Genomic DNA, 26105 nt, shown 5'->3' with positions numbered 1-26105 from the left:
TGGTATTGGATAATTTGGGCTGCTATGTTTTGCAACTTTTGGAATCAAAATCTACTCTATGCTTATGAAGTGCGTATATGTATCATATATTCTAGATTCAATCCAAGCTATTGGTTTCGTTACAGTCGTGTTGAATGGAATTTGTTCATTTGATTGAGGATATATTTAATCGATGAGTCGAAAATAGCATTTAAATTAAATTTTTGTACATTGATATAGTGCATTCAACGCTGAAACATCATCTGGCCATGTTCAAAACATTGAAACTGATGATGAATCTTCTGAAGGACTTTGTGTTCATTTCACATTAAATATTTACGTACATTTTGAAATGCATGTTTCCCTGCTTTATCAAACCGAATAAACACAGAATTGGAATGCAGGCTTAACTAATCACTTCACGTGTAAGGAAGTGTACCGACCTTCCCCTTCCAAATCCACCTTGTGGATTTTCTAAACAATGTAAAGACAGAAAAGGTTTCATTTCTGTAAACACTTTAAGCTTGAAGAAGTCAGAGCAGACCAAAAGTAGCTAAGCATATTTTCTTATCTCCGCTTTTCAAATTTAACCTGTAAAATTCCTAACGTTTCAGTTATATGATTATAGAAACATTTTTATTTTCAACTGGAGTGGTTTATGTTACTAGTATTTCAGTTGGAATTTTGATAAGTGTATTATCTTGAATTACAAACTTTCACAAAGTCAAAATGCATCTAAACTTGCGCCTAAGATACCACACTTCAGCTAAATGTTAAACCTGTGGGTGTTCTACCTAATAAAAGTACTTCCTGTTCTACACACACTGTAGTCGTCAAAACCAAAGTTCTATAATCTAGTGCTGTATTCATGCAGAGAAGTTCAATTCATCTGAAAGATGTTTCTCGATACATTCAATGCACATGCGTTGGTAAGGGTTAGACAGGAATTAAAGCTTGGATAACGATGCCAATACACATGACAATTAGAGGTTATGATGTCATAACCATACATAGTGACTAAGATTAAATTTCTGGTACGCAGATTGTTAGCACAAATGACAAATTTCTCCCAATTCGGTGTTATAGATGGGTTTTTTTTTTCTCTGTCAATTTCTAGTATTCTTAAGGTATGGAAGACTTTTCCCAAATTTTTAAATACCGTAACCCTTTTTGAAAATATGTAAAAGTGTATATTCCTTTTCAGAACTCTTCACTCACGAAGAAAAATCACCCCCTTGAGGTGAAATACCACATATTGCGGTCGTAGCATTGATGTTTCTACACATTTTCCCTACCGCATAAAAAGGTGACAAGGCCAATACTACTGTTACTACAAGGTTATCTTCGCAAAACATTTTAAAAAGTTTAAATTTTCGTTATTATAAAAGAGGCACCATGTCTTTAAAACCCCTTAGAATTACATTTTACGACACACAATGACTTAGACTATACATCTGGTGCATTGTATCATAAAGTAAAAATGCATATTAAGTTATGATACTCATTGTCAAGAAAATTAACTTTAAAACTTTGTTGAGTAAAAATCAGTGCCATATCTGATATCACGTAATATCTTCATCCTTTATGTAAGACTAGAAAGTTTGTAATATAGACAAAACATTACGCACTAAACGTTATTCCGTGTATCTACACTCAGTAAACTTATCTTAATTCGCCTTTCTGGAAACATCGCACCTGCAGATTCAGACGTGTAACACTGACGGTTTCAAACGGAGGAAAATCTAAGACACACTGAGAATTACCAAATCGTGGAGATGATGCGGGGAATTTCAGTTTTCAATTCCCTCCAAAACATTTTCTTGGAATAGATAATGTCTATCAAATGAATGTAACATTCTAAAAAAAATGACAACGTATAAATTAGACCAACCTATCCGTGATATATTTTGTATCAACGCTAACGAAGCCAAATTATAACATTTTATCTGCTGTTTTCTGAAGCTTTTCAGCCGTGTCTCCATTTTACCAATGTTAAAGCAAACATGCTCAGTGATTGATAAAAGCTAGTTCTATATCGACGCAATCGTATTCCCAAGGATGAGTCGTTTTTATATGTATTTATTTTTCTTGTTTTTTAAACATGCATCAGGAAAGAAACATAGTCTACAGCTGTATAACGATTTATTCCAAAATTCCTCCTACAACAAGGTTCTAATCCCAACCTTAAACGATAACGACATCCTTCCTATGAAGATATCATTCCTTCCGCGAGGAATCAGCGAATTTAATGAAGTGACGGGGCGGTTATCCATCGCAATGGGTCTCGATATCCGTTGGACTGACGAATTTTTAAAATGGAATCCTTTCAAGTATGGCAATGTGTCACATTTGGTAGTTCCCGAGGATCATGTTTGGACACCAGTGATTATCCTAGCCAATCCGATAGACAGAACCCCTGTGTTTCCAGACGATTCCTTTCCAATAAGAGTTTATGCCAATGGCCAACTTATATGGATTAAAGGAGGGACGGTAAGCGTCACGTGTCAACCTAATGTTAAATACTACCCATTTGACGAACACAAATGTTCCGCTATATTTTTAACCATTGATCGCATAGGAAATGAACTTAGAATGGAAACAGGAATGAGGTCTGTTATTAATGAGAAATATGGAGAATGGGATATACACAGTATGAACGCATATTCCTCCAGACTCGATGTATATTCTTGTTCTGTTTTCGAGATCACAGTGAGACGACGGTCAGAGTTTTTGATACTAAATACATGCATACCAATATTGTGTTTGGGAATTTTAAACGCCTGTGTATTCTTAATTCCACCAGAATCAGGAGAACGAGTTTCCTTCGCCATGACAGTTTTGCTTTCTTTCGCTGTTTTTATGACAATATTTAGCGCATCACTCCCAAAAAATTCCGACCCTGTTCCCATCGTTTGTTATGTGCTAATGATAATGATGTTTGAAAGTGGAATAATTGTAATTCTAACCATTATTGGGCTTCGCATTTTCTTTAAACGTGAGGATGAATCAATACCAAAGTTTGTAAGTCGCATTGCTAAATTGACAGGCCTTAAACCAGACAAATGTAGAAAAAGCGACCAGACTTTGAGAAATGGAAGGATTCAAAATGATGAAGAAAGTCATAAGCAGGAGCAGGCATCACTTACCTGGGAGAGACTGCGAATTATTTTTGACATGACATGCTTCTGTGTCTCCTTTGGGATTTTTGTTTTGTTGGTTTGTGTTTACGCCACCATGGTAAAGATTTCCTGAATAGTGTGTTTCAGCTTAAAACAAAGCTATGTCGTATGTTTTTGTAAAGAATTGATTAAGTTATTTCATGTTGAACGGAGAATTTCATTAACGATCATCGATAATGAATTGTAAATATTGACACGACGAATCCAATTAATGAGTGAAACTATATTTGGTATAAATTTTGGTTTGTACTGCACAATAGTCGTTTTACAGGATCACTCATTGTTTCTGTAATCAACATTTGGTTTACAATTTAGTGATGAGCCATCAGTGAAATAAATAGTGCTTGTCTACCTTAGAGCTTTCAGCTGTTTCAATTTTTTCTTCAAACTCAATAATTTGTTTTAATGGAGGTTTGGTCTAAACTTAAGTGAAATCATTTTCCATTTGTATCGTGCATTTCTTTGACATCGTGAAAAAACGAATTGCAATTATATCTGTTGGAAGAAAAAATCCACTTTTAATATACATGTAATATTGATATGTAAATACAATTGATTTCATTTCCTATAGATTTCATTTTTATTTAGCTGAATGTTTAAATTTAACTTAATATACAATCATTTTCAATCTTCATTGAGTGACACCTTTAATAGCAGTACGCTCATTGCCTCTCATTATCATATTCTTATTGTAGAAGAAATTAAAGCTATGTTTGTAAAGGAAAAACGAATTATAAAGTTGAACAATATGAATTATAACATCGTAACAGTTTTAAACGCTTTTTAACAAATATTTTTGTCGTTATCTTATACCTTATTTCTGATTTGTTGGTCCGGTTTTGGACGTCCACGCGTTCTGTAACATAGTAGTATTCTAATTAACAAAATCAACAAATTAATACTATGATGATAGCTCAACAATGTAAACGCAAAAATAATAAGGGACGAATTTACATCAGGTACAATATATAATGAAGTGATTACTATACCCTCTTCAAATCAAATTCCAAATGTTAGATCAGGTGCATTTGGGAAACTTTGATTTAACAAATCTATTTTCTTGCAAAGTATTACTATCACTGTGCATTTAAATGATAATATGACCTAATTTATCATCTTGTATGTCGTGTTTATTTATTTTCTTTATAAAAGAAAAGAAAGCAATTTTTAAGTAAATATGTCCCGATATGCTGCACTGGTTTTATTCAGAATGCCTCGCAAGTAGTTTATCAACAGCACCAATAATTGTCCTTGCATGAAAATACATATTGATAGATCATGATTACATTGGATATCTATGGAAGTTAAGCAAGTTGAATATAACTGCTCATGAGTCTATAAAACAATCAAGCACGTGTATACCTTATGCTCAAAAAGTTTCATATTTCAATATATATAAGTTGAGGAAACATTCGAGATAAAACAGATCTTGAATACGTACACTGCTTTTGGCAGTGGCCTTCAGCTCGACATTAAGATATACTGACGACGTTTCATCTAATACCAATAATCATTTTCATCCATAGGTCGATTCCATATATCAGAATGAACTCGAAATAAAGGACATTTACTAGTAATCCTAGTACTAGTCGTAGTTTCTTAACAAAACTTTTGAAAATTTGAACTGTAAATCTTCTAACGTTGTCTATGCTATTGAGTGTAATATGTGTGGCTTAAAGTTTTTCGGGGGAACTAAGGGTTCACTTGATAAAAGAATATCGGAACACAGATTTCAAATGCATAATGATGGTAACCAACTTCTCTAAAAACATTTGAATTCCTGGACCAGTCCATCTTGTCCATGAGAGTCAGGATTCTAGAAAAATATTACCAACAAAAGAAGATCTAAAGTACCTCTTTCCGTAGACAGCGAGAAGCTCAATAGATAAAGACTTTAGGATCAATCTATTAACTCTTATCAGGAATAATGATAATAATAATACCATATTTATATAGCACCCTTTTCATACACTATGTACGCTCAAAGGTGCTTTACAATGCATATATACCTTACAACAGAATGCTATACACATAATACACAGAAAAGAAATAAAACATTAAAAAGCAATGATATAAAAGGCGTTATCACATGTAAACAGTCCGTAGCTGTACCTATCCTGATTGTACATATAAAACATGAAAACACAAGACACCATAAATATGCTAGATAAGAATAAACATCAGTTTCAGGGCGGATTAAAATAATAATAATAATGAAATACACACGCGCACACAGCATATAATGTCTCAGTTATAATACATTAAAATATAGAAATTTTTTTCAAATATGCATCCCCTGTCGACCGGTCACACCTGCAGTGAGCCCTATTTCTTAATCAGAAAAGCGAGGTAATTCGAAGGAAATGGAAAGAATTTCACATCAGCCATGAACCCGTATCTTCCCTTTTTTTCTCGTATCTGATGTACATCCTTCCGCAACACAGTAGAACTTGGGCATTTCGCAGCAGACGAATTTGTTTCTAACAACAACAAAAAAAACCCTCCCAATTTAACCGGAAGTGATCCTTCAATTTTACGAAAATCACGTGACTTAATTACAAAGTAAATTTTAGAATTCAGCCGGAATACGGTAACTCGAAAATGAACTATTTGCTAGTGCATATCCATTTGACCGACCACATGTTTAAAATACTCACATTACAATTAAAAGTTTTTATTGAAGAGTTTAGACAAAAAATACAAACTATGCGGCAATATAATTGTTAAGTCAACAGTACGGTTAATTTTTAATAAACCCCATTCTCAGGCTACAGCATGACACTAATGTGAAAATAACTTTCTGATCTTTGAAACGGGATTGTAATGCTTGGACCATAGGAATGTGCTTCTAACAGAAACTTAATATTCTAGGTTGAGATAAAAAGTTGATTAAAACAACTGTATCCATGTTACTTCCCCCCAAAAATCCATGTCAAAAAATGATCCAAGAACATAGAAGGAAAGGTGGTAACTTATTTGATTAACAATTATAATTGGCGTATTGTTAATCACCAATTTTAAAACGCGAAATTGCATAGAACGTACAGCTCTTCCGAAATTTAGAACAAGTACATAAAAAGAAATAAATCATCATGAATTAAAGCATATTTTGATTTCAGGATGAAGAAAGCTTTTGAATTCTTGAATCAAAATGATTTGTTTTAAAAAGTCTATACCAACATTTTTGGAAGTGCACTATCTATCAAACATATTTTGTTTTTCCCTTGTAAATTCAACATGGGTTTGTTCAATTAATTTCTTGTATTTCCTGAATTTCTGTCTATAGACTTCAGGCACAGGTTCACGTGTCTTTCGAATTCCGGCCGCGAAAGAACGAAGTCGTTAAAACAGGTAATGACAGTTTCATCACCAAACGCTCTGCATCAGGTGTGAATGTCGCGGGTCCTCGGAGATGACGTTAAAAACGGATGTCCCGTGTCAAAGTAAGTGGCACGTACGCTAAATAACTCTCACTGAATTCTCGTGGGACGTTGACTAATGCAATCCTTCGTAAGAATACAAAATAAACAATCCCTCCGATACAATACAAATTAGAAAATTTACAATGCAAATGGAAATTATGCAATACAAATGAAAACTCACATAATTCAAATGAAAAATATAGAACACAAATGGAAAAATTATACAATAGGAATAGAAAATATACAATAAAAATGAAAAATTATAGAACACAAATACAATACAACTGAAAATTTATACAATATGAATAAAAAATATACAATACAAATGAAAAATACAGAATACAAATGGAAAATTATACAATACAAATGGAAAATTATATAATACAAATAGAAAAGATCAAATATTGCAACGTTTGACATGCCATAAAAATATACAAGTTCTCGTTAGCGGCTTTGACTAATAAAACACAGGTATTGTATGCTGTATTTGGCTTGTTTGTTGCAAGTCCCATTCACAAACTAACCGTGTCCAGGTTGAAAGTATATTTCAAACTCAGCACATTGTAATAAACAAAAATTCATACATGAAACATTCATAAAGACTAGAAGTGTGTTTCAATCAAGAAAAAATCTAGATGGAAAAGTAATATAAAAAAAATTGTGTCTGTGAAGAATTCCAACCCGGTCGTTTTAAAAAAGAAAACATCTTTACAGACCTTACCCACTGAACTGCAGTACACCATAAATTCCGATGGAAAAGTAACGTACAGGTGAAGTTGAAAAAGATATCCGTGAAATCGTTTCGATTTTTTTAAATTTACAAAAAATGCCCTCGTGAAACAAAATTTCGAAGCCACAATTTTTCAGTAGAAAATTCGGAAGAACATGTTCTTTCTGAGGCAGTCTTTCTGAAATTCGGGGATACCTCTATATTTTAACGGCAAGAATTATATAAAACGCTTCTTGCTTGATTTAAACTCAAATTATTTTGCGAATTCATGTTAATACACGTCTTTTAAATTCATTTTCAAAAATGTTTGAATCAAGACATAAGTTCCAATTCGTTTTAACATATGTTTGAATAACTTAATTATATCGGTCTTTCACGCAACTCCTTTAGGGAAATCCACATGAGACGTGTAACACCTCCTTTGCGACCGACTTTGGTGAACCGACGTGTGCGCTACTATCGGAAAAAGATGATTTGGTCACTGCGTAAAATGTAAGAGGAGTTATGGGAACCAGGTTTTTCTGTAGAAAGACGTCATGTTTTCAACCCCAATTGGCCCCATTGGTGAAAATGAATATTCTGAAGCCTTATTGTACATCTACAGGACACCACCCCCCCCCCCCCCCCAATCACCTTCCAAAAGATGATTTGATTACTGCGTAAAATGTAAGAGGAGTTATGGGAACCAGGTTTTTCTGTAGAAAGACGTCATTTTTTCAACCCCATTTGGCCCCATTGGTGAAGATGAATATTCTGAAGCCTTATTGTACATCTACAGGACCCCCTCCCATCACCTTCCAAAAGATAATTTGGCTACTGTGTAAAATGTAATAAAAAAAAATCCCCAAATGGATCCTATGACCAAAGGTATTGTCCACAGACTGGATGTCTTCCAGACCAAATGCCTACGACGGATTCTGAAGGTCTTCTGGCCCAACACCATCAGCAACAAAGATCTATATCAGAGAACGTCAACATCACCAATATCTGAGATGATCAAGATGAGACGATTGAAATGGATCGGACATGTCCACAGGATGGGAGCAACATCAATCCCAAAGACCGTCATGAGATGGACACCAGCAGGAAAGAGAAATAGAGGGAGACCAAAGGAAACATGGCGGCGATCAGTAGAGAAAGAGATGAAGGAGTGTGGATGGACTTGGGGCCGGATTCAGAACATGGCAGCAGACAGACAGAGATGGCGATCCTCAGTGAAGGCCTTATGTGCTTTCTAGCACGAAGAGGATTAAGTAAGTAAGTAATGGATCCTAGGATGAAAATGAAAATTCCGAAAACTTATTGCAAATCTACAGGACACCACTAATCACCTTACAAAAGATGATTTGGTGCTATTGTATAAAATGTAAAAGGAGTTCTAAAAACCAGGGTTTTTTTCTGTCTGTGTGTGGGTTTTTTCTTTCTTTTTAGACGTCGTTTTTCATCCCAGGGTGAAAATGAAAATTTTGAAACCTTATTGCACATCTATACAGGAAACCACCAATCATCTTACAAAACATGATTTGGCTACTTTGTAAAATGTAAAAGCAGTTTTGAGAACCAGGTTTTTGTAGGAAAACGTCGTTTTCGACCTCCATGTCGCCCTTAGGGTGAAATGAAAATTCCGAAACCTTATTGCATATCAAGAGAACAACACTAATCGTCTTCCAAAACGATGGTTTGACAATTGCATAAAATGTATGAGGAGTTCTTGGAACCAGGTTTTTAAGAGAGAAAAACATCGTTTTCCCCCAGGATAAAATTGAAATTGCACATCTATAGGACACCATTTATCATATTCCAAAAGATTAATTGTTTACTGCTTAAGATAAAAGAGGAGTTTGAGGAAGAGGAAAGTGTTCGTGGCGGACCGATGGACCAAAGTAATGACAAGATATCCAAACTTTCTTTAGAAAGTACGGGTATAATTGTCTAAATACTCTCTACCAATGTAAAGGCATAGTTCCTTTATCCCCATAGCTCGCAGACTGTTGCTAGAAATTCAGTATTTATTGCAGAAAATAATTTAAATCGTTGGAGCATAAACAGCCATTGCATAGCACTAAATAGCTCACATTGTAGTATTTAAAATGGACACCAGGTGGCTTTAGATGATATCACGATATGCTCTATTACCTTGCAACATAAAGACGTCAGTGACACATATCTGTAATTTAATTACTCTAATCTTTTTTCTTGAGCATTGGGGATATATTAACCGATTTTCAGTCACATGGGGTATAAATGCTTGGAGGATCCTAGTGAGCGCTGGTGTTACAGTCCTAACCATCTCGAGAAATTTTGTTTCATCTGAACCAGTAACCTGGTGTGAATAAAACAATAGCTTCAACACTTCCTTTTCACTGACTGCGATATCCGGTGCAGCACACGACTAATTCTCAGGTCTGGAATGTTGGATGTACCCCTGTGGAGAATGCTGCTGGTTAAGGAGGGAAAGATTAGTCTGAAAGGTGAAATTCCAGTGTTGTCACACACTTCACGCCTAATGATAAGAGAAAATAGGCTTTCTGTTTCAATCCTCTTGGACCATTTTATATTTAGAATTACTAATAATAGCACGTAAGACTAAGATAATCCTCATTTCTGTTGAAAGCGAAAATGAATCGAATGAAAGGTGAAGATAACGAACAGTGATCAATCTCATAACTCCTATAAGCAATACAAAATAGATAGTTGGTCAAACACGGACCCCTGGACACACCAGAGGTGGGATCAGATGCCTAGGAGGAGTAAGCATCCCCTGAATTTTAAATTTTATCTCAGCAATTAAATATACATCCTTCTTTTCTTTTTGCCTAATGCGTAATGTGGCTCCATTGGGCCTTTCGGGAATTTGACACGTAGAAATAGACAGAAATGATCCAGAGTCACAATTGCATAATTTATTTCATAACATTAAATGTACAAATACGATGAGCATTGGCGCAGGAACAGCACAAACCACGGAATCTCGGTTGACGACAGTAATTTTTGTCTGCATACCGAGTATCAAGTAATATATGTTCACTTACAAATACAGAAGTGTGAAATTAAACTGATTAGTCAATATTCTACCAGACTTAACACACATTAAATTGAAAAGCTTTATGATTATCTACAGCGTATTACTTTTCTTTCTTGTCGATCTAATGACATATGCCACAAGATTTTCTGCATTTTAGGGACATGAACTTTGGGTTCTTCTTGCATTCTCCGTCAGTTGCCCAATAGCTGCAATTTTCGTAATAATCTTCACATGCTTGCTTGCATGCTTCAACACCTTTATCCAAAAAAGGCAAAAACAAAAAATTAGCTATATAGCTTAGATTCTAGACTCTCTCATGTCTCCCGACTTCAAAGGCATGATACTGCATGCTGGAATAATTTTGTCCTCGTTTTATTTTCACACCCGTTTTCTTTAATATCAATCGGCAGTACAACTCCACTGAGGCAAAATGGTAAATTCAAAGCGGACAAAGTTATGTAGCTTTCTATCTAATTAAAATTACTAGTAAGTCATGTTGAGTATGAAGGTATATGTATAGAACAGTGATTAAAAATGTTACCTGTGCAAAGTCCCTTCTCACAGCTTTGCTTCTTGCAACATTTAGTACAAGCTTCGCCTTTTTGGTAAGGATACTCAAACACATTGTTTCCCCTAAGTAAAATTTGTATATGATATCAAACTATTGACACATAATGGAACATTTATTGTAGTGATCCCTAATAAGTAAACAACTATGTACCGGTAAGCCAAATAAATATTTTGAAGGAAAAGTTATATTGAAGACAAGTGTTTGAGTGCAATACATTACCGCGATGCTTTCAAAATGTCCATTACTGTGACCGCATGTTTCGTTATATCATACGTTACCGCGATTCCGTCACTAAGCAGAATTTAAGGCCATTTTCATGATAATTATATTTCGACTTATCAAATATATTAGTACTATTGTGTGGGAGTCAAACAGCACTAAAACAACTCAAAAACTACTTTGAACTTCAAGTGTTCAGTCTAAAATGACAAAATCGACAGTACTTTAAAGACCACCCCAGGGATAAAGTCCAACCTTCATATGTCCCCAACTTCAAACTGTCTATTCAGATTGTTTAATCATTTATCTATGTTGGAAACTAGACCAAAGTTTTGTCAGTATGATACACTGTTTAGAATTTTAATTTTTGACAAATTCTACAAATTATTTGTTGGTTTGCTACAAATAGTGCATGTAATTGAAGGTAACATTAAAAAATTTACCCCGAGAAAATCATTGTCAACCGAGGCGCAACTTTTCAATGTAACCCTCAACTACAAGCAGAATTTTCAATGTTACCCTCCACTACAAGCAGAATTTTACTGAATGTCATCTATTTCTTAGATTTTCTTTCTTGACTTTCTTTGTGGCTAGATCTTGTCGTAATCAAGTATATGTAAGAAGACAAAATTAATTCAAAATAATAAGTTTAAAACATTATTTTTCTGAGAGAGTTACACGCTACATATAGGTACCAATATACCTGTCGAGCTGTCGACTATCATTTGTTTCTTTTATCAATCGATTTTATTCATAGTGTCGGTCTAACACACTCGCAGATCGCATCTATTTCAAACCCTCAAATGGCATTTTTAAAAAATCTACGGTGAACCGCATGCACATAAATTTGATGCATATGAAAATTTATTTCATCTTTGAATTCTTTGCAATTTACTTCTGCTGGTCTTTGGGTTTATTCTGACTCACAACACTCGTTGTCAAATAATGTCTTCTGTCGCTCTTGCTGTTGAATAGGATTCGCCCAGCGGTGGTACATGCCCTTTCGTTGGGCGAATCCTGAGATATGAGCTCTGTACTTGTTTTGAAGGAGCAGACAAACTCAACTCACTGACACTTACCTGTATAGGTATTCACGAGTCATTGTTTACTGTGTATATAGAGTAGCGCTAGTGAGATATTAAGATTTTGGACACGTCAAGACTCAGCGCTCGGTACTAGTGTTACTTTACGTTACGCTTATGACGTCATTTTGGTAAAAGAATAAAAAAAAAAGTAACGTCACATTTTAAACAAATTCTAAAGTAGAATTTTGCGGTGTTTACATGAGATTTTCTATCATTTCATCAAAGTTAATCAGCCATTAATACATGAAATGCATCAATAAAAAGACACTTCTTAAGAATTTCAATTTTCGGGTAATGTTTTACCATTATTTTCAAGTAGAGATTTGTAAATAATACAAAAATAAATGTGGTTTCATAGGAAAAGTTTGTGGTAGATATAAGTTTAGCACTATTAAAACATTTACAAATAGTTTTACAAAATTCTCTCAGGTTTTCGGGGGTAACCTATGTCCTCAATGAGTCGTGATAATGTGCTGCTTATTGCAGCACTTTTTCAACCGGAACACAGAAGACCTGAAACACGTGATGTATCGGACTTACATAGGATCGTAGAAGCAGGCTAGATACCACGCATGTTTCGCCACCTCACCGAATGGACTCAGGGTATCACAGCTCTCAATAGCGCATCCAACCTTCCTCGTTTTAGCCCAGACTATCTGCAATATGAAGAAAATCATCACTTTATTCGAATTTTTATCGAATATTTATTTTAAAAGGAAAACTAGACGTCGTCTTTATGTAGGAGAAAAAATCCTGTAGAAAGTTGCAATCTTGGTAGATCTAATGGGTGCAAGATGGATGCTAATCGCCGACCTGCAATGAAAGGTGAAGATAAAGAACAGTGATCAATCTCACAACTCCTAGAAGCAATACAAAATAGATAGTTGGGCAAATACGGACCCCTGGACACACAAGAGGTGGGATCAGGTGCCTAGGAGGAGTAAGCATCCCCTGTCGACCGGTGCATATGCATAACACCATCTCGTGTATTGCCGCAAATAACTGTAATTGTACACTCCTATAGGAAACAACTTTCCATCAATCTATTTACAGTTTATAAAAACCTTCTGGCACTATTCAAAAATTAAAATTGACGGACTTGGGTCATTGTCAATTACTAGAAACTTATTAGACTTATCGATGGAGGTCAAAATCTTGTGGGCTTTCCGAAGCTTTTGATAGAGTATGACATTTTGGTATCATTCTTTTTTTTTTTTTTTTTACAAACATGAGGAAGATCCGGTGATAGATTACAATGGTAGATGAATAATAGATCTAAAAAAGTGATATATATATATATATATAAAGATTTTGTTCTCATCTAACTTCAATACATATCCAGGTGAGCCTCAAGGCTCTGATCTAGGTCTCTATAAGTTCTTTTTTATATATATTAATGAAGTTCCTGAAAATATGTTAGCAATGTGTTGATTGTACACTAGTGACAATCCGCGCCAGCATGCCTCGAAAGACTATTGGAAATTGAACTTACAATGTAGGTTAAATCACGACTTAAACGTTTATTGTAAATTGAACACACAATGTAGGTTAAATCACGACTTAAACGCTTTCGGAAAATGTTTGAACAAATGACTACTGAAATTCAATCCATCCAAAACATATGTAGTATTTTTATGATTAAGAGAAGGGTCTTACCTGTGTGTAATGACAGCTTCTGTGACACTGCTTCCCGTAATAGTTGTAGTCCTTTATTTCGTCGTACCAGGCCTTCATAGAACTATTTATCAACTATTCATTTGTCTTACTGAGAGTGTGATAAGCCAGATTTTCCCCTCGTCCCTTCTTCTGGTGTTCGAAGACGCACCTTTGTGTCCAGGCTTGTGCCTCTTTACTGAGCTGGTCATCCCACACCTAACAAAATGTGAATACACTCAAGTTCTTTATTACTTTAAGCTTTACATCTTATCAGTACAATATTGTAAACAATATAAACATTTATACGAACGTAATTACAAACATCGACTTTACCTTAGTATCAAGTTATTGGATATACATGTATATGTTACATTTGAAATTTCCCGTATCAAAAAATTGTATTACTTTAAACATTGAATGTTCTTTAATATTTTTTCCGTAATTCTGTATATTCAGGGCAAATTAATATAAAAAGGTATTTATCTTCAACAATATTCACACAAAAAAGTACAACATCTATTTGCTCTGATTGGATTAGAATATTTACCTGTTTCTATGGCTAAATGGAGCGAGGATAGTCGCATTTTAGATATATATGTACACTATAACATTGAAGATATAATCTATCAATTAAATATTTGTAAAATGAAAATTTTCTTGAATTTGAGAAAGACAATATTTCTGGGATTTCTAATCGTATTATTTCTTTCAAACGTATCTATGGATATGTTTTTCTCTAAAATTCATTAGGAAACCATATAGAGATTTTTAAATGACCCCACCCATACAGAGACAGATGATATCCCTACACGTACAGTATATGTGTACATTTACTTACTAGAGCTTGCATGTCAGCTGCGCCTTGCATTAGACGGTAAGCATTGTGTAGGTTCAAAAGTTGGTCTTTATACGGACCAACAGGAATGGTTTCGGAATTTCCTCTTACAAACATCAGACAAACAGCAATTAGCAAATTAGACATCCTCATCCTCACCATTCTTAGAGTGTTCCAACTGAATAGCAATAACAGCCAGATTATACATCAATCGCAATGATAACAGTACATAGGGACTATACATTCTTTAAATTCGGGAATTGTGTTACTAATGCATTATACAGTACAAGAATAACAATATGCATTCATTCCCATATTAGTACAATATACAGTCAAAACTTCCATAGCGACCCACTGTATTAAGCAACTCGCTGTCGTATGTGACCGAAAAAGTTCCCCCGAGACTTTACCCTATATATTGTACCAGTATTAAACGACCACCTGTCTGACGCAATCAACGACCATGATTTTTACAACCTTTTCATGTAATTTCACGAAATTTTACCTTTATTTAACGACTGTAGATTTTTCAATTACAACTGCATCGCGATTCCTACTTTCGATTTAGGTTGAGCATGACTATTCTGGGAATTTTATCGCACGAGTAATAGTTCGGCGGTGATATTCTTTTACCCAAGCTGTCAACATGAAGGACGTGTGTGGTTAATTAATAAAACCCGAGTTGTTGTTTATTCAACAAAATTAAAGATAAGGGAATCAAGACCGGTGTGTTTGAAAGTGTGAATTTCGACAAACGTTAGGAAGTGCGTCGTGGATCGGAAATGAAAATCTACCACTTGTTATGCCATTATGTTTAACAGGGTGAAAAATTAGCCCGAATGCGATATAAATCAGGTAAATATTGTGTTTAGGACTGAAATTTTAAATGGAGTATTGGCGATTTTCCTGCATGAGATACCCGAGGTTTCCAGAATAGGTGATCGCTGTCGCTGGTGATCAGGGTAGTCTAGGTCACCTACACGTTTGTCAATGCAGTGTTCTACGAGACAAACGTTTTTGAGTGGGAAGTCAAACGGCTTGCGTGACCAGGGTCGCTTTAAATATAGCGGTAGCCCTGCTGTTCGACGCTCGCATAATTCGACCCATAGGTAATTGTAAACATTTTATATGGTTGTAATCAGCAATTCTTTTGAAGTATTGTGATGAAAAAGAACCAAAAGACAATAAAACAATTTGTATTATTGAATTATTTTGTTTTAAAAAACCAGAAAATGCTTTGGTTTTTTATTCTACATCTGAAATTGTGATCCTTCCCTGGGTGACCCAAATGTTAAATCTATCGGTAATCTAGGTTTTCTGCCAAACATTAGTTCAAATGGAGAATAACCAGTACTTTCATGTTTTGTACAATTGTAAGCATGAACCAATGAAGAGATATATTTTTTCCAGTCTTGCTTTTCCTTATTTTCCAACGTTCCTAACATATTAATGAGGGTCCTATTAAATCTTTCTGTCATACCATTACACATCGGATGGTATGGCGTTGTTCTTGATTTTTCCATTTTTGTTATCTGGCATAATTCTTTAATTAAATTGCTCTCAAACTGTGCACCTTGGTCACTGTGTAATCTAGCTGGAATGCCATAATGTACAATGAAATTATTGTAAAGTGCTTCTGCTGTTGTTTTCGCAGTCTGATTCTTTGTCGGAATTGCCTGAGCATATCTTGTGTAATGGTCTGTAAGAACTAAAATGTTGGCGATTCCTCCTTTGCAAGGCTCTAATGTTAGATAGTCTAAACAAACTAATTCTAATGGATAAGACGATGTGATATTCACCATTGGTGCCTTCTGACATGAACATTTTCTTATCAAACATCTTTCGCAGTTCTTAATCCAATTTTCTACATCCGAGTTCATGCCTGTCCAAAAAAATCTGTCCCTTAATAAAGAAAATGTCCTATCCTTGTAAACCAGGGGTCGTGAGTTCGATCCGAGCATAGGCCAAAATTTGAAGCCATCCACCGGTATTGGTGACGTCTCAATATGAGTTAAAAATTCTCCAGAGGGAAGATAAACAAGACATAATCAATAATGAATCTCATCCAGCCGTGGGGATTCGGGTTAGAATTGGTCCTCAGTACCCCTTGCTTGTCGTAAAAGGCGACCAAATGGGGCGGTTTTTCGGATGAGACCGACAAAACCGAGACCATGTGTCACAGTAAGTGTAGGACGATATATAATTAAGATCCCTCTCTGCTCAAAGGCTATAAGCGCCGAGCATAGGCCAGAATTTTGCAGCCCTTCACCGGCAATGGTGGCGTCTCTATAATATTTATTATGAGTATTTATTTTGGCCATTTTAAATTATCTGCAATTTTCTCAAAATGAAATCTTTATCCACATCTTTCTCTTGAAATTTAGGAACAAACCTTATGTTCTTTGTCACACCAAAGGCAGATTTTGATCTAGCCCTAACCCCAACTTCCACATCGTATTTTAACTTTTGAGTCTCAAATTCTAATTGTTTGATTTGTAACACATGTTCTCGATCATGTGCACTTCTCTCTTTTCATATTCTTTTCTCTTTCAAATTCAGATTTTTCTCTCTCCTGTTCAATTTCTAGTTTCTTCAACTTCCCATATTTATGTAGCAATATTCCATTATCACCTGCATATGGTGTTTATATATCTCATACTAATTCGATATGTAAGAGCTTGTTCTGCGTATAGTCAGTTCTTAAATCGAGGTAAGCTAATGACAAACAAGTTGATGGTACACGGGTTTCAACAGTCTCGATTGAAGTCAGCATTTCGCAAATTCTATGGTCGTTATAACGATCTAGTTCGTCAATACAACCTATCATTGGGTCAAATGCTGTCTGACGTGTTTCATACCGATTGTTAAGCCGTTCTTGGCACACTGATTTTGACTGCGGACAACTCCGTTTACCTGATCAGGATATGGGGCTCACGGTGGCTGTGACCGGTCGACAGGGGATGCTTACTCCTCCTAGGCACCTGATCTCACCTCTGGTGTGTCCAGGGGTCCGTGTTTGTTCAACTATCTATTTTGTATTGCTCATAGGAGTTATGCGATTGATCACTGTTCGTTATCTTCACCTTTCTTTAATTCTAATTCATACCGAAAATTTCTTTTTTCTATTTCAGCATGTTCAAGATCTACAACCAATGGCATTGCACTTTCATCGTATTTTTCATATTGTAATTTCCGTGCACTACTTTTCACATACAACCTAAACTTTGTCACATACTCAAACAGTTCATTTTATTCAAAGTTTCAAGTACATGCGCTTGTGGCAGTTCAAGAAAAGTATCCAAGTCAAAGCCAATCTTAACTGGTGTGTTCAGAATTAAATTAACTTCCCATTAATATATGTTCTTGTGATTAAAATATATGAGATATCGTTTTGAAAATTATCAAAAATGCCAAAGATCGATACTCCAGGACGAACCCAAATTTGTAACGAGCGCGGAATACAGAAATTTACTGATTGCTAGTTATTTGACACACTCACAATAACACCAGTTAAAACGATCTGAAAGTTATACAAAATTTAATTGTACAAAATTAGTCATAAAAATATAAACATAATACACAAGTACACAACATATATATAAGTTTTTACGCAGCTTGTTTATATAAACGTATCCCTGAATCAGTCCACTACGGGTATCCTCGTCACAATGCGCACTCACATGTTAGGCACTTGAATTTCACGTACAGATCTCTATGCGCGATCCCTGATGATTTGGGCAAGCACTTTCTTGGACCAGCATATTACAAAGTGCTTGTATTTTCTGCAAATTCTTCAAGAAGTTTAAGACTTGTGTCATCTTAAGAAGAGAATAGATCCTATATAAGTTCACGATTTAAAAAAATATATATTTTGCAGTTTTGATGTTTTAAACATTAAAAATATAACTCATTTATTGTTGACAGCCAAAATTTTGACCTTCTGAATGCAAGAATAAAAGCAATATTTTAGCCTTAAATCTGTGTTATGTAAACAAAGACTCTTGTCTTTTTATGTATACAAACAATCCAGTGAAATATTTTTGTAATATAAAGCATCTTAATTTTGCATAGTAACAAAGTTTAACTTTTAGATGACATATTTTACCCAAAGAATGCTTGAAATGTAAAAAAGATATAATAAAAAAAATGAACTGCTGTGATAATGTATAACTTAATTTTTATGTGAAATCTTCTAAACACATTAGAGCATCACTGAAGAGACATTATTTGTCGAAATGCGCATCTGGTGCATCAAAATTGGTACCGTATAAGTTTTACATTAGACAGTAGATTTTGATCATTGAAAGTGAAAAACAAAATTTGGGGGGAAATCGTGAACCAGTCCCTTTCATAAAGAAGCCTGAATGCATTGAAATATCTGAAATATTACATCCATATAATTACTCGAAACATTTTAGCAGGATTAAGATTTTAGCAGGATTTCGCAATAGGAGACAGTATATAACAATGGTCACTAACTATGAGGATGATGAATAAAATAACTTCTACGATGAGAAGAAATAAAAACACAAAAAACATTATAAGGTCTATAGCAAATGAAACGTCTTTCCATGAGACATTTAGCTGATCGTTGACTGCTTTAGAAGAATTCGTTTCAATTTCTTCTATTTCCTCATTATTTTCTTCTGCAAGTTCATAGTGATTATTGTCGAGACGGTCAGTACTTAAAACATCTTTCAATTGAGATGCATTAGGCAGGTTTTCAGGTTCATTTCTATCAACATTTTTAGCATTGTGACAGTGTAGCTTAATACTTACTTTAATATAAAGATCATTGACGAATCTTGTGAAACACTTTACGCTCTTGGGAATTTCATATTTTGAATCTCTGCTGTAAACTGCTGCACCAATGATCACCATTGTTGCAATTAATCCGCTAAATAAAAGGCGAATAATCATAAAGAAGAGAATTTTTGGTACAGGGGCAGATGTTTCAGGAATACCTTCGCTGATTATGACGATGTACACGGTAAAACTCAAAAAAATAGTCACAGAATAAGATATTCTCTCTTGTTCGGAAACGGGTATAAAGAAAACGAAAAGGTTCCAAACGGCTAGTAAGTATACCGGTACAATAGTATTTAAAATATGGAATTCAGGTCGGCGAACTATGTTCAAGGAAAATATGGCGACATCAATTTCTGAATTCCCTAGCTTAACGATGCAAGGAGACAGGGACGAGTAAATCCATTTGACGTCGTCATCGCCACCGTCGAGTATTTCTATGGACCGGAGAGTCTTCAGAGGTTCTCCTATCCGTATTGTGGTTTGTCTGAAGTACTCTATCAAAGACAATGTATCCAGTGTCATGAATTGTAAGCTGCATTCGTGTCTGTCAAAGGGAAAATGCTCTACAGAAGGATCACAAGAAAATCGAAATACGTCTCCGTGAATGTAGGTTGCTTTTCCGCGAGAGTCGACCCACACGACACGATCTGATGGAAATGTCGTGATCATTTCATAGTCCTGTAAAGCATTTAAAAGTAACACCTGAGGTTTCCATATTTCCCTGGATTTAAATGGCACGTTATGAAACGTCTGATTATATTTCATTGTTAATTCACTAATATTCCATGCCAATCGGGGGTCAGTCCATCGTATCACCATTAGCCCAGCAGCCGTTACTTCGCCCTCTATTTCGTTATATTCCAATAGGGACCGCAAATGAAAATAAACTTCGACCTCACTCTATCCAAAAGGACCAACATCATTTCTGTCTCATTCTTTTGGTTTCGTCGCAATATTTCATCTTTAACATATGCTAAAACGTTTGGATCCGTTACACTTAAGCAAATTTTGCAAAACAGAGAGAAAATGGCTATCAGTGTCAGAAGTATAGACATGATTCTATGACCTAGCAATGCGAAAAATGATGCCTCTCTTACATAAGATTATCATTATCAATAGGTGCCCTAACCTCGAGATGGAATGCTTCAGATGCCTTATCAGCCATTCAGTTCAGTGTTACACACATATTCACTCACTCACGAACGAGCCCTTTCGCAATGAAGAGGATAATAAGTTTTAATGTCCTGTTTCTCTGAATGGGATTTTGGTTTTTGCGGTCTATCAGAAGAATCTCCTCATTTAGTGGCCTCTTACGACGAGCAAGGGGTACTGTGGACCTATTCTAACCCCACGGGGATTTTACTTTTTGAAGTTTTCGAGAATAACACTTTGAACACTTTATAATGCACTTAAAACACATATCAAGGCTTTAAAAGCTGGAACCTAAAGAGAGCAGCAGCGATGGGGAAAATGAACACAGGAAATTATAAATAGCTCGATTTGATATATTAGATCTATTCAAATTAAATGTTCATACTATAAAATCCTGATTTCCATAAAAAAGAGATAGGAATAGGTACACGTGGCATCATTTATCTGAATTGTAAGATGGTCGGTATCGGCCATGCTATTAGGGACGAGATCAAAAGATCGATGTCGGATTAAAAAACACTAAATTCAAATAGTTAGGGGGAGGGGGAGTAAAAACTCCGGTAAGTTTCTGTAATCCGACATCGATTACACTTTAGTGGAAAAAGAAAAAAGATAATCGACTGTTAAAAACCACATAATAAAATTACATTTTAATGAACATTTAATTGTTTTAAAGTACAATTTCATTTGTTATTAAACAGTAGAAAACATATACGGAGTGTTTAATATCTATAATCGTATGTTTTTACTTGTTAATCGATTAGTTTCAATATTCGTCATATTTAGTTTTAAAGGGGGGTGGTGGTCTTGGTGAAAACTATGTGAATTTAGTTTTTTGTCAGACATTGAACTTTTGATCTCGGCTCTTTTACAGTTAACTTGCGTGAAAAGTGACAGCCTTGTATAATTTACTCGGTCAGTTCACTTCTACCTCTGGAAAGTGTACAATATATAGGCAGGCATCACTTTCATCACTGCCGTTACACACAAGTTAGTCAATCAATATCGATTTACAAAATTTTCAACTCAAAAATCAAAATTCTTTGTGATGCATGAAAAGAAATCACTACCCCATCCAACAAGCAAGACAGGCATGAAAACAGCAGAACTTCTGTGTCTGAAAATGTAAACAAGAAGCAAAAAATTAATGAAAAAACCCAACCAACAATCAAAGATCATTGCGGTTTTTAAACCAACATCGTTATGATTTGAAATATTATAAATTCTAAGTACCGGTTTGTCCGTAATTTTGTCTATCGTTCAGGGTCTTTTACTATAATTACATATAGTAGTTATGGTGTGACCAGTTGACAGGGGATGCTTACTCCTCCCAGGTACCTGATCCTACCTCTGGTATACCCAGGGGTCCGTATTTGCCCAACTCTTAATTTTGTATTCCTTATAGGAGTTATAATCATAAAATTGATCACTGTTTGTTATCTTCACCTTTTCATAGTATTCAAAAGAACAGGAAAAAATGTTTCTCTTTTATACTCACGACAACGTTTTCAATAAAATTCGTGCATTATGAAGAATTTTAACCACATTTTAATTTAAAACTATCATTGATTAAAAGAATGTCAGATCATACAGACGTCTCTATATGAGTGAAAGATTCTCTAGAGGGACGTTAAACAATATTCAATTAATCAAAACATATATTATACATAAAGTAGGTTTGAAGTAAACTGTAAAATATACGTACTTTGTCACTCTATACTTGAATTTACTGTAGAATACCATCCCATGGGGATCCTGGTTAGAATTGGTTCTGAGTACCCTTTGCTTGTCGCAAGAGGCGACTAAATGGGACGGTCCTTCGGATGAGACCGCAAGATCCAAGGCCCCGTGTCACAGCAGGTGTGTCACGATAAAGATCCCTCTCTGTTCAAAGGCCGTGAGCGCCGAGCATAAGCCTAAATTTTACAGCCCTTCAACGTGGCTGGCAAAGGTGACGTCTCCATATTCATGAGTGAAAAGTTATCGGAAGTGAAGTTAAACTATCAATAATCCTATCGCTTATTCATACATGATAAAAGTAAAAAGAAACAAGCACCCGGTAAATACTGCATCGCAACGCATGTCCCCTACCGGTCTCAAGTCGCCACTTATTCCTACATTGTGAAAGTGAAATCGAACAAGTATCATAGCAATAAATAGGGTGTTGCTAAAACGAAGAACGGAAACTATTGTACATGTATATAATGATGTTATGAGGAGGTCAGCATTTTGTAAAATCAAAAAGCTTATGATGAACAACGGAAGCAGAAATTACAGAGAGAACGGGAAGTAATCCACAGAATCCGCCGTTTCATATACTCCATACTGATGGATATTTATTTTAAAACCATTAACTTACCATGAAAAATATTAAGCAAGCGCCTGTGGGTACCATTGTCTCTCCCGGCTTTGTCATTTTCTTTGTGACAGTATGTTGTTTCACAAATAAAGAAAAAATAAAATAAAATAAACATACTGAAAAAGACTTGAATTCTAATTTAACTCCTTTCAAATTTTATATCCAATGAATGAAAGTCCCCCCCCCCCCCCCCCCCCCGAACACAACATTGTAAAAGATAATTTTTTCAACAATTTTCCCAAAACATAGCCTTTTTAAATCGACCTTGCTTTTAATCGAATATATATTTCTAAGAGAATTGAATTTGAATTTAGTTCTACACCTGGTATAATATACATTTAAGTATCACATCAAATTTGAAAACGAACGAGTCCGGTGTGTACGAAAGGCTTTGCCTCATTTGGGATGAATTTATGTGGAAGTTCGTAACTGCGGATTAGTGTTGAATCGGAAGAGATACCGAGGGAAAGAAAGATTGACACAAAACCAATGAAAACTATGTGAAGTTTACGATCCATAGTAAGAAATTGACAGATTTACTTTATAATATATGAAATATCTAAAAGGCTAACAATGAATTCATGCTTTCAAGAATGGAATTAAAAGGTAATCTCATTATCAATCTAAATGTTAAGCTACAAGTATTCAGTTCAGAAATAAACTTTCAGAAGTCCTCCCTATTTAGGATTGGAGTGCTACGGTCACTAAGTCAAAAAATAAAACAAACACAAGATGTTTAACTTGTTAACTTAATAAGATCATAAAATATCGTTGTTTTTTTTATACATACCACACTTCCTGTTGTAAGTACACACACACACACGGTACTATGTGTAAATACAAGTACATTAATGACGTTTTGCTACGTGTGTTCTTTCCAATCTCTATCCATAGGTGTCGCTGCTCGCTAACACATCTGTCAATGCCGAACTTTCAAAATTCTTGTAAAACGCTTTTTGAATTCTTATACAAACGTTTACTTCGCTCACAGGGGCTTCTTATCCATTTTGTTCTCAATCTGTATATAAATATCTAACAAGGGATGACTCGAAAATAGGACAGAGGTAGTAAACAAGGTTCCAAGAAACAGATCGAATATCCCTATCCAAAGGGCGTTAAAGCTGTATGACCCGATGTTCATGTATTATTTTTGTACATCATTACTTTAAAGCAGATTAATTACTTTATAAAGTTATTAACTTTCCCTTAATTACATGCTTGAAAACATCTGCAAGTAAACGAAAATAGTGAGAATATTATTTAGAAAGTAAATATGGTGTGGTACATATATAAATCATCCGGAAAACCTCGGGTCTTTCACCCAAAACACGATATTTTCCGTGAAAAGCCCGATGTGTTCCGGATAACGCATAAATTATACAGTGTTAGACGTCTATAAATAGCCCGCGCGCGTCAGGAGAATCCCAACATGATGTATTACTACATATGCAATTGTCTAGTTTTAGGACTGAAAAAGCGTAAAACAACGAATTACTAAGAGGTATTAGCTTTACATAGATAGAACCACCAATGATCTGAAAGTTTGAACTGGTCACGTGACTGTCAATTGATTGATTGATTGAATATTGTTTTACGTCCCTCTCGAGAATATTTCACTCATATGGAGACGTCACCACTGCCGGTGAAGGGCTGCAAAATCTAGGCCTATGCTCGGCGCCTATGGTCATTGAGCAGGGAGGGATCATTATCGTGCCACACCTGCTGTGACACGGGACCTCGGTTTTTGCGGTCTCATCCGAAAGACCGCCCCAATTAGTCGCCTCTTACGACAAGCAAGGGGGTACTGAGGACCTTTTCTAACCCGGATCCCCACGGGACAGTCACTTGAAATGGCAGAGTGACGCGGTTGTTTGTAAACACCGATTTAAAATCAAATAAGTTTGGTTAAAACAGGTGAAATAATGTATGATTTGTCATTCAGCCTCTTAACTACATACGTGCGATAATTTAATAGCGTTTTTACGAGATGGAAAAAAATGTTTTAATTCGGACCATACAACTTTCAACATCTCGTAATACAAGTCCAACGTAGTAAAATCCTTTGATATTTAATTTAATGAGTTTTATAAACGAAAATAATTCAAGCTGTCTGCATTGTCGTCGATCACGCACAGGAAAAGGTAACTCCTGCAAGGAAGCTAAGTTCCAGCTTTTGAAAACAAAACGAAAAACCTAAAACAAAACAAAAAATCAAAAAAAACAAAAAAAATCCAAATTTAGGTAAACGGGAATTTTTTTTCTTTGGAAGGTAAAATTTTATTTCAGCCTGATTTTAAATGCAGTGTACAACAATTCCGTCTATAAAAGTTATTAAATCAAACGTAAAAAGACTGGACTACGTTAGCTTCATTGCAGGAGCTATCTTTTCTGTGCGTGATCGACGACAATCAAAGGGTGAAGATAATGAACAGTGATCAATTTCATAGATGTAACTCCTATAAAGAATACAAAATTAAGAGTAGGACAAATTTAGACCACTGGATATATCAGAGGTAGGATCAAGTGCCTAGCACACCCGCTTTGAGCCCTGCAGTAAGGTAAGGTAAACGGAGTAATCCGTAGTCAAAATCAGTTTGTAAAGGACGACCTAACAATTGACATGAAACACGTCAAACACCAATTGTCCTAATGACAGGTTGTATTGGCAAACTAGATTGTTATAAAGACCATGTGAAATGCTGACTTTAAACGAAACTGTTGAAACCCCTGTAATATGAACTTGTTTGTCAGTAGCCTTTCTCGATTTAAAAAGTGATCATACACAGAACAAGCTCAGAGACATAGCCACCATATGCATGTGATAATGGAATAAATATGAGAAGTTGACGATGAAGAAGCTGAAATCATCCCGTTTGTTATAATGTAATGCATGGTTTACGTCTGTTACTGGATATCATTCAATATACTGATAAAAGGTTTGTGGTATAATTGTATATAGAAAGCAACAAAGGCACATAAACTACGTTTACAGTGAAATAAAGAACGTTTCAGCTTGAAGTAGATTCCACACCTTCAGGATAATACATGTAGTGTCTACAAAACTAGTAACATAACTTGATAGTG

The 26105-nt window shown here is 35.2% G+C and overlaps 1 protein-coding gene and 1 pseudogene across 1 annotated transcript; one reads left to right on the top strand and one right to left on the bottom strand.

Annotated features, from left to right (window-relative positions):
- Positions 1 to 1690: 1690 nt before the first annotated feature.
- Positions 1691 to 3724, top strand: LOC125670327 (acetylcholine receptor subunit alpha-L1-like). The gene has a single exon (XM_048905421.2). It carries the CDS (start codon positions 2038 to 2040, stop codon positions 3229 to 3231), a length of 1194 nt encoding a protein of 397 aa, XP_048761378.2. The 5' UTR covers positions 1691 to 2037; the 3' UTR covers positions 3232 to 3724.
- A 6474-nt stretch (positions 3725 to 10198) lies between these two features.
- On the bottom strand, positions 10199 to 15857 carry LOC125671982 (cysteine-rich secretory protein LCCL domain-containing 2-like; annotated as a pseudogene).
- Between the last annotated feature and the right edge of the window lie 10248 nt (positions 15858 to 26105).

This window comes from Ostrea edulis, chromosome 4, assembly GCF_947568905.1.
Source record: "Ostrea edulis chromosome 4, xbOstEdul1.1, whole genome shotgun sequence".
Lineage (NCBI taxonomy): Eukaryota > Metazoa > Mollusca > Bivalvia > Ostreida > Ostreidae > Ostrea > Ostrea edulis.
Note: the sequence above shows the minus strand (reverse complement) of the source record. Positions and strands in the feature narration are given on the sequence as shown.